The sequence below is a fragment of the Pollicipes pollicipes genome, unplaced genomic scaffold (assembly GCF_011947565.3).
Source record: "Pollicipes pollicipes isolate AB1234 unplaced genomic scaffold, Ppol_2.1 Scaffold_6052;HRSCAF=7182_pilon_pilon_pilon, whole genome shotgun sequence".
Classification (NCBI taxonomy): domain Eukaryota; kingdom Metazoa; phylum Arthropoda; class Thecostraca; order Pollicipedomorpha; family Pollicipedidae; genus Pollicipes; species Pollicipes pollicipes.
In genome coordinates this window covers 25,658,010-25,670,172 of record NW_023596805.1, presented here as the reverse complement: position 1 = coordinate 25,670,172, position 12,163 = coordinate 25,658,010, and the positions used below count along the sequence as shown (strand labels likewise).

The 12,163-nt window shown below is 51.2% G+C and overlaps 1 protein-coding gene across 1 annotated transcript in view; it reads left to right on the top strand.

The window, feature by feature from the left end:
* LOC119104396 (NACHT domain- and WD repeat-containing protein 1) overlaps positions 1-12,163 on the top strand; it is a gene marked incomplete in the record, with an annotated part of 152,207 nt that overhangs the window by 27,656 nt on the left and 112,388 nt on the right. The window contains 1 exon segment of the mRNA XM_037228092.1: positions 721-780. Within this exon segment, the coding sequence (XP_037083987.1) occupies positions 721-780 (60 nt within the window).

Sequence of the window (12,163 nt, the reverse complement as noted above, 5' to 3'; positions counted from 1 at the left end):
AACAGCAAATTAATGCTTCCTAAAACACGGCCAGAGCCACCGATTTCCCGTGTAATTTTTGGGGTGGTTTAAGTATCCCTAGGCGGTAAGCGTTGATGAGATTCTTCAGGCGGTGCTGGGCTGAAGGTTTCGGCGTTCAAACACTCGGCAAGTTTACATTTCAAATTTAGTGAACTTCCAACGGCTTGAAAACATCCGCAAAATAGGGCGGCCACATCCTGCAGTTCCAGACATTATGAATAGCCGCGAGCCACCGCCTTCAGAAGCATGTCTTAACGCCTCATCAGGCATGACCGTTTGTGGCACCAGCATGGAAGCTAAGGGAAAACCATAAAACCCATCCGGTACACTAAAAATGGCCCATATTTTCTGACGGAAGCATGGCTTCTGGTAGTGAGTTCCTCTTGCCGTAGTGAGGGTGTATTTCAGAAGCGCTTTCGAACATCTGACTCGCTTCAGCTGAACAAGAATGCCAAACCGCGCAGCTAAGCTAAGCTGAGCTAAGTGAGCTGATTAGCTCACAAACCAGCCGAACTACCGCTGAGCTCAAGTTTGTCGGTGTCGTCCACGTTCATCGTATCGTACGAGCGCCGTGGACGTAATGACTGTGGAATGTTGACGTAACAGCTGGTCGGGAAGCTGTTCTGTTTGGTCTGAAGAGCTGGACTGGTCCCAGGACTGGTCTGGTCCAATCATCTGGCAACCTGGTTTCGTTCGCAGGGAGGGAGCCAGGGAGAGAGGCCATGCAGAACTGACGACGCTGCTGAGAACGGCAGAAAGGTAAGAGCCCTGGGCGCCCGTCGCGTTTGAGCTGGTTTTGCCTGGTACGATCCATGGTTCCACAGATAACAGCGGTGGACGCAGTGATACGAGCCACTGCGATGCACTGCTGGTGGTGTGACGCTTGTCCCGCATTGTAATAGTCCTTGAGAGAGATATTAGACACGGAGAGCACGATACTGACCTGTCTTCACACATAGTGATAGGCGCACAGTATTCCAACGTTGTGCGTTTTAAGTCCACGGGTTTTGAAATTGATGTTGTTGTGTTAACTGATCACTATCACTTTCATTCAGTTCTGTCGCGCGGGTTTATCACTATCACTATACCAATGTCACTGTCATTCAGTTGTCATACAGCACAGCTGTTAGCTTTCCCCACCTGACCGTGCCGATGGCTGGGCGCTGTGTACGTAATAAGCCGTTTCCCCTTTCCCCTCGAGGGCTCGCACTAAAATGTGCGGGACACATTTCGGGTCCATTTTGATGGCTTGGTGAGGCGGCCTATATGCAGCCTAGTGACGTACCCGTGTGTGCACCAGCAATGCGTTAAACGCCTCGTTCATGCGCCGTAAGTAATGCCACCTCTTAGATGACGCTGGTTCGTGCCGCCTGTTCCGCTGCATACCGCGGGTTTGTGCCGCCTGTTCCGCTGGATACCGCGGGTTTGTGCCGCCTGTTCCGCTGGATACCGCAGGTTTGCGCCGCCTGTTCCGCCGGATCCCGCGGGTTTGTGTATCATTCCCATCCGAGCTTTCTTCCGGCTTGCCGGCTGCGACGTCGTCTTCCTGAAGATTAGCCATTTCCTACACAGAACAACGTCGCACGCGCGACATTTTCTACGTGCGACACGTTACATGTGTGATGCGTCACACATGCAGTACATTGCACGTGCATCGCCTTACACGTGCGACACGTTACGCGTGCGACATGGCATGTGCAGGGGGAGGGGGGGGGAGGCATTACATGCCGCCCCCCCCCCCCCGCCCGGCTGGCTGACCCTAACGAGCTTAACTGAAACTCAGCAAGCTATCTGGACGGGCAGGCTGAGCTGCACCCAATCGACCGGTCAGGGGCGTCGCCGTCCCCCTCCCCCTCCCCCCACGCGGCTTCTCCGGGCAGTGAGCGTCCAGTCGGTACTGGTTTATGGAGGACAGGGACGCTCTGCGCCAACGGGGTGTGCATTGCGTTCAGTTGGATGCCCCCCAGGCGCGCGGCGTTCATTATTTGGTTCGTTTATATCGCCGACGGCGAGGCGCCGCGCGTCGAGAGGCACTTGGCACCGTGCCAGGCGTGATGCCGCGGGCCGACGAGCCGAGGAGAAAAGGCCGGTCCGTAAAACGCGGCAACAGGTGTGGCGGCGAACACTCGACGCCTGCTAATGCGGGATGAGGCGGGGCGAAAACATGTCTTAGAAATGGGCTCGTCGGGAGGCGGCAGGGCCGAAAAGACGCGAGGTCAGCGCCGCGAAAGCAGTGTGAGGAGACTTTCCCATGTGGTGCGTGGGACGGTCGGAAGGGTACACTATGCCCAGGGAGAGAGCCATGGGTACGCGGTAGAATGGGCGTGGGTGGATGGGGGTGGGGCGCCTGGCTGTCGCGCTGAGGACGATCTACCGCTTTGGAAATGATGGTGGACCGTTTCACCTGCATAAATAGATGATAATTTTATGGTTTCCTAGTGTGATTAAGACAGGCTGAATTCAAGCATGCACTGGGGTGCGATTCTTTGCACGGCCCTTGAGCGCACTTCTACCCAGCGACCGCATGCATAAGCAATGAGAAGGCACGTAAGTGTGCTAGCTGACGTCACAAGGAACATAGCACCCATTTCCAGCTCCGTGGCGGAAAATTGAGTCAGCGTTGCTAATAATTCACTGTGGGACACGTGGTATGTTCACATAAGATGCATTTTGGTGACGGAAAAGTTACTCACTAAGGTTACGTTCAAAAGTTTGAAATCTGGTCACCTGGACTCAGAGTTATTATGAAAGCAATGGTATGCATAATTCATATGTTTTGGGCAAGGAGCATGTAGCAAATCCTGTATCACTACGTTTTCACGGCCACCTGGGTGCATTGTGTGTCTCTCTCCAGAATGAGTACGGTTGAAGTGATAGACACAATGGAAGGTTGTTTATTTTTGATCCAATGCCATAAATAGTTGAAGCGTAAAAAGTTCATAATTTTCGAGATATGTTCTGTGACAGGAACGCGCACTTTTGCGAGCCATTTGTTAGAAATTTGCGGAAATGAAAACAAATTACAACATACCATCCCAGCTAGACGAAACTTAACACGCGCCCGGGCGGCCGGCTAGATACCGTTCGCTCGGGTGGGGAGGTCAATTTGACTGCCCCCTGAGATCCCGGCAACTAAGACAGCTAGAAACACCAAATTTACCGAGTGTATTGAACTGTACGTGAAATCATTTTGGTCAAAGTTTCAGGTTCCTAGGTCATGACCTTAGGATCTAAAAAGGTCAAACAAGTTTAAGTCCCAGGTTGGTCTCCAATGTGCTCCCAGAGCCTAGAAAACCGTTTCTAAGAAAAAGATCACATTCTTAGAGATCACGATCCCTAGTGTAATTTGCTCATTCAACTGCTGTGTTGCCTAAGAAAGCATCTCAGAGATATATGGTCTCGTCTAACACTCCGTTGTTGGATCAGATTGAAGGGTTTCGTAGAAATTGCCTTCGCTGAAACCATGACCTGACTTTAACCTGCCATGGGTCAGCGGCTTTAAAAGGTACATCTAAATTTTGGATACCAAACTATCCGCTATTTAATTGTCTACAGCTATGCAAAATTAGGCGCGGCTACGCCGTGTCGTTCGGAAACCATTCTGGAAAAACTTTCGGGGGTGGGGGTCAATTTGACCCCCACCCGAGCGCGTGGTAACGCTTAGTACTGGTCTGTATTCGCTAACGCTTGTAACGTGAGCATGTGTAGAGCACATGTCGAAACCTGGACGTTTCGCTGCATGAACAAGTTGAGTCAAGATGCTGCGAAGCGTACTAGCTTTAATCAGGATAGTGTTTGTGCAGGTGACAGAGATATACTATAAATTTTACTTATCAGTGCTGACGTCACAGATCATTGGTGACGCATTGCTTTTCCAATGCCCCCCAGATCAGTGTTTTTTTTTCTTTTCAGCCAAGATTCACTTCACATACTAAACAGTATAAAATTCCAAATAGCTACGCTTATTGTCAGTCGTACGAATCGTGGATAGCAACAACATCTTGCGACGAACGTGATTAGTCTGTTTTGCGACGTTTTAAAGCGTCATGCCATTTGAGACAGATGGGCTCAAATGAATGATTTAGTTTTTGCTCGAACTTGAATGCTCACCACGCGATTATAAACTGGGTTAAGTGCAAGGCTGTGGGCTGCCGTTAGTTTTGTTCACGTCGCGAGAAGCTGACTGGCTTGAAGAGCATAGCTAATCGTCAGTTTTTATTCGCTATGTGGCTTTTCTAAGGATCAACCTTGGAGGTTGTCTCAAGTAAAAGCGTTAAAAAGCCCTGACGATCTAGGGGACTTGTTGTTTGTGAATACCTGACTTGTAGCTCCAGAGATAAACGGGGGATGTTGGAGCGACACATATCAAGGATTTATCCGAGGCTTCATGTTGCCGAGAGGGACAGCGGCTTTGACGTAAGAGGCTGAACATCGCTGGTGTAGGTCTCTCTCACTGTCCGTTGCACCTCAGACTTAGCGCACTGATCGGGGGACAGGCGTGAAATAAAACGCTTTGAATTGTCATCATATTGCTATAAAGCAAAATAGAGGTGCCAGAGACGTTCAGAAATGTCGTTTGCATCCTTTGATACCAATATTGCATGGGTTTCGTAGTTATTAATTAGAATAATGTTAGGAAGGGCGAGTTCTGCACTGGTAATGATTATGCGAAGATAGCGCAGGTCACCAACGCTCCCAGCTGATTGTATGATAAGGTCATAAAACCAAAAGTGATATATTTTCAGGTGCTTGTAGAGCCATGCTATCGGTAAATGTAGCGGCGCAGCGATGTAGTTTTGCAAAATACGTATGGTTGAGGGAGGGGGATGCAAGTATGATAATGCCTGATGATATGAGGATGTGATCATGGATGGCTGAGCCTGCCTTCGAAATGCACTTCAAACAGTTCTTCCCAGATTTGGTGCACTATGTTTTCAGAGTTGGAAACAGGGGTGTAGTTTCTCAAGCTTAGTTTGGGGCTGAATCATCAAAATTTGTGGTTAATGAAAAGCAATGGATAAAAATCATAAACAAAAAATAGGAAACCACATTCATGGTTACAAAGCACAATCCCCCCCCCCCCAATTGAATGGGAAACTACATGCGTCAAGGCAGTTTATGTTATTGTTCTTTTATCTGATAATCGCAGTAATTTAGTCTCAATCATCCCTCAGTGTTTGATGGCCAGCAAATGATACTTTAGTGCAAATAAACTCCTGAAACAAACAAATTTTATAGCAATGACGCACCGCATTTATTTTGTCTTTGTGGTGTGTCGCATTTAGGGTTATGTCGCAACAGTTTCTGAAAAATTTGGCTCCAGGTAACAATTTAGACGGTTCCAGGTTTCGTCGGTGACAGAAAAAGTACTTTTTCACCCTTGAGTAGTTGAACTATGTTGTTGCGGCTGAACGACCTTTCACGTGTCTAACGGGGTGTACGGTGCACTAATAACATCCTATCTTGCGTGCACACCGTGCAAAGCAGCACGTGGAAATTGCCACACCTCCTCGTTATCACTACTGCAAACCTTTCAGAACGTGTGACAACAAAAACACCTGTTTGACGTTGAACTTTGTGTGCATAAAACGGAACGCTGCCATGAAGTTTCAACAACAAAACCGTGAAGCTGGCAGATTATGGAAAAAGCTTTAAAAAACTAATTAGAATCCAGTCCGATAGTGGTTGCAAGACTTCGAACGTTTGGTTGTCAGACGTTAATAGTTGTGCTTCTATTTTGCTTCCAGCCGCTCGGCATGGTATTGTGGTTACGAAATATGCAGTCAAAACAAGTCAAATGTACAGCGCGGTTGACAGTCAAACGTTAAAGGGAATGTTCTTCATATGGAGACATCGAAGCAAGCATGGCATTTGATGAAATAAGCTCACTTATGACTGTTGTTTTGCTTTTAAGTGAAAAAGACTGCTCTAGACAACATAATTTCTCTATGCGGTAAATATGTTCCACGATGCGTCTGATCGCGTCATCGTACCTTGCACATCATTGACTATAGAGCGTATTGATGGCTCTTATAATCGGGGAGTCGTGCTCACGAAAGCCAGATATGAACGGCTGGACAATTATGTTTTTCATGATCGCTGCATGACCATTGAAATGGCAGGATTTGAATGATATTATTATGGCGTTATGGATGCTTAGGTGATCTTGAAAATGCCTCCCCGAAATAGTCTGCACATCTCCGCGGGTGATAAGCTCACAAGCTGTAGGGTTTTAGGTCTTAAGAAAGGGAAGGCTCTGATCTGCACCGAATGATCTTCAAGATGGATACTTCAGTTCAAAACCCCACACAATTTTGAAACACGCCCTGTAAATGCCCAACAAGGTCATGTGCGTGCATGGCTGTCTATGCGTCATATGCGTTCAGAGGTCATGACGTCCGCCCTGGGCAAGCTGTGTGGGGTTCTCAGGCTGCCGAGGTGCGCATTGCAAGAGCCCATGCGCCCGCAGCAATGTTCGCTCCCTGCATGGACTTACTCATCACAGCCGACGAGATGTGACGCGGCATAGAGACTTCCCCGGTCCGAAGTAACCCACCCCTTTTGAACCGCTCTCGCGTGCATTACGTGCTTAACAGGTGGGATTACGCTCGGTCCGATTGCAGCAGGAGCGGGATCCGTGCTATCTTTGTAATCAGCAGAATGATCGATTGATCGGCGCGGCGCCACTGGACTTTGGTCTGATTGAGGCACGCTGGTGGCGTTTGGACTCAGTCATGCAGCCATACCGTGCCCATCTGCTTCCGATTTGTCTGACAGTCATTTCTGAACACTTTTCAAGGCCACTGGAACTAGTAATGGCTGCCACACCAGACGTTGTCAACGGCCATGTTCAGAAAGTTTTCAGCCCGGTATTTTCAACCTGCTAAAACAAAGTGCGTTTGCGGTTTTGTATGGCATGCGATGCGCTTGCACACCCAGATGTTTAGGTGAAGCTTTGTTTTTCAAGATGAGCAGCGCCAGCAAACGGGAAACCGGCTGAGCTGCATTCGAAGGACGGCGAACGGGGTTGCTAGTGGTGGCGTTCCACTGTTACGTCGCTCCGGTTGTCAGCGGCCATTCATTGGCATTCCGCCGACTTGGACGCCGACGGGAAAAGCGTTTTAGGAAGGCTGACGGTGTTTTAGCGGCAGAGGTCGTGATGTCTTCGTCTAGCGATTCAGCTCAGCTCGGTCAGAGAGAGACGTGTAGCGACGCGGCGGTCTGTATTGGACCGAGTCCAGTGGCGTCCTGCCCCTGCTATCCCACGCAGGCACGACGTTACATTTGGTTCGGGTGAACACCCACTCATAAATCAGCTTGCACTGGGCTAGCAAACACGCACCTATCACGCGTCCCGTACGGTCCGCCACGGCGGTCAGCGCCCGCGGTGATTGGTCGCATTCCACCGCGCGGCGGAGACCGCGCCGCGACACGGCAGGGACGGCATGCTGTGCCGCCGGGCCGGCTGGGCGTGCTTACGACAGAGGTGACCTAGGGTTGACGGGGCGAGAGATGGAGAAAAGTGGAGGTGATGGTCTGGGTAAGACAGGTTATGACAGCCGCGTAACCATAGCAACGTCAGCTGGCGAGACGCCGCCTGGGCGCGTGGCTCTTTCTTGTTACGGCGAGTAACACTTGTGACCGGTGAACATCCAGTGTAAAGGCATAGACGCATGCGCGGTGTGGGCTCAGACCAAAGGTAGAGTAGATCGTAGATCGTAAAGATAGATCGTGGGCAGAGTAGGGGCTGGTGGGAGTGAAGGGGAGGGGGTGCGGCGGACGAACTGACCAGATGACGTCACGTCCAGTGACGAACTCCGTCTGGCACGGCGCGAATTCGACGCAGCTGGCCGGTAGTGATCACCAGGTGATTCCCGCCGGTGGCGATCACCAGGTGATTCCCGCCGGTGGTGGTCACCAGTTGATTCCCGCCGATGGTGGTCACCAGGTGATTCCCATAAGTGGTGATCACCAGGTGATTCCCGCCGGTGGTGGTCACCAGGTGATTCCCGCCGGTGGTGATCACCAGGTGATTCCCGCCGGTGTTGGTCACTAGGTGATTCCCATAGGTGGTGATTACCAGGTGATTCCCGCCGGTGGTGATCACCAAGTGATTCCCGCCGGTGGTGATCACCGGGTGATTCCTGTAGGTGGTGATCACCAGGTCAGGGGACAGCGGTGGCAAAGATTCGTTCAAGAGCGGCACACTGCGTGGCTGATGCAGATCAACAGAATGACATTCCCGCAACGCGCTGGACACTGAGATCTAACATGCGCACCATTTCACGGGTGATCACAGGTCACAGGTCATCACATGATATCACAGGTCATCACAGTTCACCACATACCACAGGTTATCGTAGGTAACGATAATCATAGCTAACAGGTCATCATGGATTACAGGTCATCTGAGATCTCATACCTGGCCGGTGTCACTGGCCACAGGCTATCACAGACCACAGGCCGGAAGTTAATACGGGTGACAGATCATCAAGGCCACCAGGGTTTTGGTTCACCACAGATCTTTACAGATCACAGGTGACAGGTAATCACAGCTCATGAGGTACCTGAAAGTTGGCTCCCGTCAAAGACGATGACGAAGAGGGAAGGGGGAAAGGTGGTGGCTCAGTGCATGCGTATTCACTCCTACGGCTTCTGGGATCAGCCGAAATGATGAAAAAAGCCAAAAGACAATGTAATGTTGTGTACTCTACGGCAGCGATTTCAGCGTTTCTTTCTGAGAGCGATAATGATGTGCGTCCTTGAATCGGCGGATATAAATAATATCGCCTTGGGTTACGGCAGTGAAAAAGCACAAAGAGCCTCTGTCACTAGACATCGCGTAGACTGCATGCCGTGTAGAGCCAGCTGAAAGCGCTCCTTGTCTTCCTTATACGTCTAGATTCGTCCACGACCGGTCCGCACTCTTCCACGGGGTAGGAATTAGCTCCACACGAAGTGAGTGGGTACGGCTGCGCTAACTCTTGTGATACAAGACACGTGTCACAGTTCTGTACGGGCCTGGCAGACGAAGCTTGCACGCCTTGCAAACAATAAAGACACTTTGCTCTGAACAAGGAGCAGCCGTGGACGTCACCCAGACAGCTAGAGCAGGTCACACGATTGATGGGCACATGTGTGGCATGACTGCATTGCTTTGCATGTGATTACTTTGGTAATGGATGCCATCGAACAAAGGTAGCATTTAACATGTCTTTTAGGATGGGACACGGACCCCAAGTTTTCAAGACGTCACCGTCCAGGTAAAACTCCCATTTTTTCCCGTTATGCTCACCTGCGCTTTGCGAACACACGCATACGCAATCATAACTGCGCGCATCTTAGCTTCTAGCGACCCGCTCAACGGCTTGCCAGCTTTCAGACGTGGTCGGCCCGCTAGAACTAACATACGCGGCGTTCGCACGCCACCTCTTACGTTCGCGAGATCCCGGAAGAGATGCGGGCGGACGCCTGTGGCACCGTCGCTCGCTCGCGGCTGCCCCGCCAGGAAGGCCAGTGAAAGCTCACCTTATGGGGGCTGGGAGGTCAGCGCTGACGGCTGAAACGCGGCCTAATGGGCTCTGATGGCCCCCACGGAAGGCGCAGAGGCCTCAGTGGCGCCGGTCGCATTATGCCACTGACAGGAGGCATCTGCAAGGCTATTTGTCCGCGTCTGAGACCCGGTTCTCTGGCTATGCGCGTTCAGCTCTGCTTGAGTGCACACGGTCTGGTTTTCCAAAACAGACGCGTGGACTTGTGGCCGTTACTTGAAAAAGATGAGCAGCACCACAAATGGAGATTGACATTGTGCCAACAAAGAACGCTTTCGACTAACATACTCTGAACACCCCATGGTGTAACGTGCACGAAAGGGGACGTAGTTCTACAAAATAATCGCGGGAGGACTGATCAGTAAAAAGGGACGGAAGCTGCCTAAATTTAACCAAAAGACCGATTACCCTCTGGGCTGGTCCACGCCCAAGCATATCAGTCTACATCCAGAAGTGTCCCAGTAGTTGGAGCATGCTACAATAATGCATGAATACTGTAATCATAAGGTTACGCATATCTTTATGAGTGATTTCAGCTAGATGCAGTGAATTTGTCAAGTTGATTGGGGTTTATGATGCATGGCTACAATGGGAACCAGCTCCCAGACTTCGGAATTGTTTTCAAAAGGGGCAGGCTCTTAAATTCAAACAACAAAATCCTGGCATGAAAATAGGAACGCTGATGGTAGATAGAACAGTACAACCAATTAAGACCAAAAGTCCTGAGGTTTTGTACCCTGGGAATGTTTATGCGTCCGAGTGTTTTTCGTTTTTAAGCAACTTAGTACGTGTGGTCAATGTACGAACCCTCACCTCAAAATAGCGACTGAACGCCACCGGCGAAGCCCGGTGTTTTGTTGGCTCTTATACCGGCAGCTTGCCCAGAATGCGCCAGGGGTGTCCGTGCCGGCTTCAGGGATTAACAACTAAAACAATAGTTTGTTCGGGAAAGTGCTGAAACAAACGGTGTTTTGCATGATGGCGTGCAGCATACAAGCGTTCCGGGCTAAATTCTGGCCCCGTGGACTCGCCGCGTAGAGGAACACTAATTGAGCGTTGAATTCATGCATGATATTTCGTCCAAGGGAGGAACTTTCAAACTTTACATCGACTATACATCACCAATGTTCTGCCCACCCTGACTCGAGCATGTCTCATGAGATTTAAGAAATTAGTTCCTGGTGCACTGTCAGAGCCGCTCTGACCGGCGTCGCCGGCAAAGTACGCAACTCCGTCTTAAATTTCCCAACGTTGGTCGTCGCCCAGACGTACCGCGGGACGGACTGCCGCCATGCAACGAGTCCCTGGGGGCACGGATAACTCGTGACCCGGCACCGGACAGCGGGGCTTGACGATTGGACGGGCGCCCGCCGGCTGCAGAAGCAGCCAATCAGGGGCGAGCGCTGCAGTGCGGGCATGGCAGGTGCTGGGAAGGTGGTACGTGCTTTCGCGATGACACGTCGAGAAGGCGCGCATCGCCGATGCGCGCATGTATTTTAGAGTGTGGTTGATTCATGACGCATGATTCAGACGACTGCTTCGAGTCATGCTGTAGTTTCTAGACTTTCACGCAATCCAGAGGTTGTTATGTAAGTTTCTAAGTTGCTTGGTCCATAACGAACTATGCTACCTGGCTTTCAAAATGGAACTTCATAGCGGGAATCATTGCATGAACTGACTGCAAGTTTTTCGATCGCTGTCTTTTCTGCTTTGTCGCTTAATTCATTTCAAAGATGACAGCATATTGCTATGGTGGTTTCCATGCTATTTCATTCAACCCTTCAGTAAATATAACGGAGCAGAATAGAAAAAAGTCGTTTTGATCCCTAAAGCGTGTCTTACTTAACGGACCGGACTCAGCTAAATTTTTGTCGTAATGGGCCTCAAACGTTTCGAAGTTAGAACTGTCAGCTGTTAAACGCCCCCTAAAACATTCAAAGACTACTCCAAAAGCGCAGGAATCCGTGACGTGTCCTCCGCGCTTTTCGAGACGCATACCTGATCCCACTCTGAGCGTACCCTGACAGCGGCTCTGCCGGGGCCCGCCGAGACAAGCGGACTTCTGGCGACTGACATTCCAGCGATTTGGAGTCCCCGCCGAGCGCCCGTCATGCATTGCAATGGTGCGCCGTCCGTCGACCGCTGCCCCCAATCTCCTCTGGGAACGCAGCCACGCATGTGTCTCCCGACAATGGCGATGGCGATGGCGATGGCGATGGCGATGGTGGGCCTAATGGCTCCCCCATACTTGAATACTAAGGTCGGGTGCCTCTCGAACCGCGCGAGAGCGCCCACACGAGTGAACTCGGCGCCGGCCGTCAGGAGCCCCAGCGAGCGCGTGCGGCCGCGACGGTCGAGAGGGTTTCAACTCGAGAGGGCTTAGCCGACGGCTCGCCTCGCTTCACCCGGCCGGCCGCCACCTGCGTCCCTTCCTGCGGCCTCCACTCGCGTGCGGATCGGGAATTTACTGCTAATTGATGCCAGACGCGGCGGCCCTGGTCAGGTTTACGCTGTGAGCTCGCCGCACCGCAGCCCCAGCCACGAGGCGAGAGGGTGCGACGGGCGGCGGCGGGCCGGCGGCGGCGGTCGCC